Source organism: Monopterus albus, unplaced genomic scaffold, assembly GCF_001952655.1.
Source record: "Monopterus albus unplaced genomic scaffold, M_albus_1.0 scaffold258.1, whole genome shotgun sequence".
Taxonomy (NCBI): domain Eukaryota; kingdom Metazoa; phylum Chordata; class Actinopteri; order Synbranchiformes; family Synbranchidae; genus Monopterus; species Monopterus albus.
The window spans coordinates 767,443-769,308 of record NW_018128138.1 but is presented as its reverse complement, the minus strand read 5'-3'; the positions used below and the strand labels follow the sequence as shown (position 1 = coordinate 769,308).

The 1,866-nt window shown below is 38.9% G+C and overlaps 1 protein-coding gene across 4 annotated transcripts in view; it reads right to left on the bottom strand.

Moving 5' to 3' along the window:
• LOC109972471 (integrin beta-1-like) overlaps window positions 1-1,866 on the bottom strand; it is a 52,202-nt gene that overhangs the window by 9,374 nt on the left and 40,962 nt on the right. For all 4 annotated transcript variants that reach the window (XM_020621340.1, XM_020621337.1, XM_020621339.1 and 1 more), the window contains 4 exons: window positions 1,214-1,303; window positions 833-973; window positions 279-481; window positions 34-126 (listed from right to left, as the gene is read on the bottom strand). In XM_020621340.1, coding sequence (XP_020476996.1) covers window positions 34-126; window positions 279-481; window positions 833-973; window positions 1,214-1,303 — 527 coding nt within the window. The remainder of the gene's footprint in view (window positions 1-33; window positions 127-278; window positions 482-832; window positions 974-1,213; window positions 1,304-1,866) is intronic.

The following is a 1,866-nucleotide window of genomic DNA, read 5'->3' as shown; positions in this document are numbered from 1 at the left end:
CCACAGTCTCCATTGTTGCTGCATATGTCAGTCCTATTGTCTTTACGGCAGGTCTGGTCCGTGTCCTCTGTAGCCACATCGTTGCTGCTGCATTCACACTGCCTGCCCACCCGTCCTTCATTACACCTGAGATGAAGGGAAAAGTTGTGGCTTAAAGCATTTTGTAACACTAAAACCAAAATCTAAAGAAGACGGAATATGAGACTTGAAGGTCTTGGACACTTCTCTGTGTAAGGTGCATGGTACAATAAGTACTGTGGAAATATTTGCAGACTTACTTGCAGGCTCCACACTCATAGGTCCCGTTACCAAAGTGGCAGAGTTGACTGTTCTTGATACCCTCCTTGTGGCATTCACAATCACAGATGAAATTAAGGGTAATGGCCACCTCCTCTGTGAACCCCAGAGGCTTAATTTTTATGGTCTCAGGCTTTCCTTGTCTGGGACAGCCCTTAGACGTCACACTGATGGTAAACATGACCTGCATACATGGCAATAAGCAAAAAAGAAAATGACCCACAGAGCATTTACAAGAAATAATAAACATAAATGATAAAAGTACAACACAGCAGCACAAATAACAAAGAATCACCAAGTTAGCAAACTATTTAAGCAATATCTGTTACACAGAAATATTTCTCAACAGCTTACTAATAATAGCTAAAATTAGCCATAATAAACCGCTGGCCATACCAGACTAAGTTAAGACTGTAGCAACACAAACCATGAGTGTACTGAATTATGCAAGAGTTTATTTTGTGTGTGCCTGACAAGTGACAGGCTAATGATTAGCTGCTGGTCACATACAACAAACAAGAGCCATCTTCCTCACCTCATCTCCAATAGAGATATTAGAGCACTTGCGTCCATTTTCACCCTCACTAACCACTCCATTCTTACAGCGGGATGTGTAAGCTATGGTCACTCCCTCTGGAAGCTTGCTGTTCTCCAGAATAACTTCAGACGAGAGAGACTGCCAAAACCAAGAGATAACAAGATGAATGTAGTTATTTCATGCACTGGAATGTCATCTGGTAGCTTTGTTTTTGAGAAAGATACACAAAGGCTTAGCTGAGAGCATGTGTTTGGAAAAGGTTTACACTGTTTCAACTCATTCAGAAAGCTGAGTGCTTTAATATGGTTAATGTGAGCAAATAAACTTAAAGTTTTTTAAAAGAGTGCTTAAAGTCAACAATCTCAACAGTATACTTACATTGTAAGCATCTATAATAAGGTTGATTACATTGCTTGAGTTGGCAGACAGAGTCCCCACTGCAGACTTTGGTATCAGATTTTTCAGTTCCTGGGGAGAGAAGAAAGGTTTAACACAACGCTTTATCAAGGTTTTGTTAGTCTTGTGTTTATATATGTTTTTTCTTTGCATGGTAGAGTTGTAACTTGCATGTGTGGATGAAGTGACAATTAATCTACTGTATGTAGATGTGAGGTGTGCCACCAGTTTTTTTTTTTTTTTTTTTAACATTACATGGCTTTTCCAGTCATTTGCTGCCCCCGTCCCAACTTTTCTGAATTGTGTTGCTGACCTTAAATTCAAAATAAACTTATATAAAACAAAATATAATGTAAAATACAGTGCCTTGCGAAAGTATTCGTCCCCCTTGAACTTTGCGACCTTTTGCCACATTTCAGGCTTCAAACATAAAGATATAAAACTGTAATTTTTTGTGAAGAATCAACAACAAGTGGGACACAATCATGAAGTGGAACGAAATTTATTGGATATTTCAAACGTTTTTAACAAATAAAAAAACTGAAAAATTGGGCGTGCAAAATTATTCAGCCCCCTTAAGTTAATACTTTGTAGCGCCACCTTTTGCTGCGATTACAGCTGTAAGTCGCTTGGGG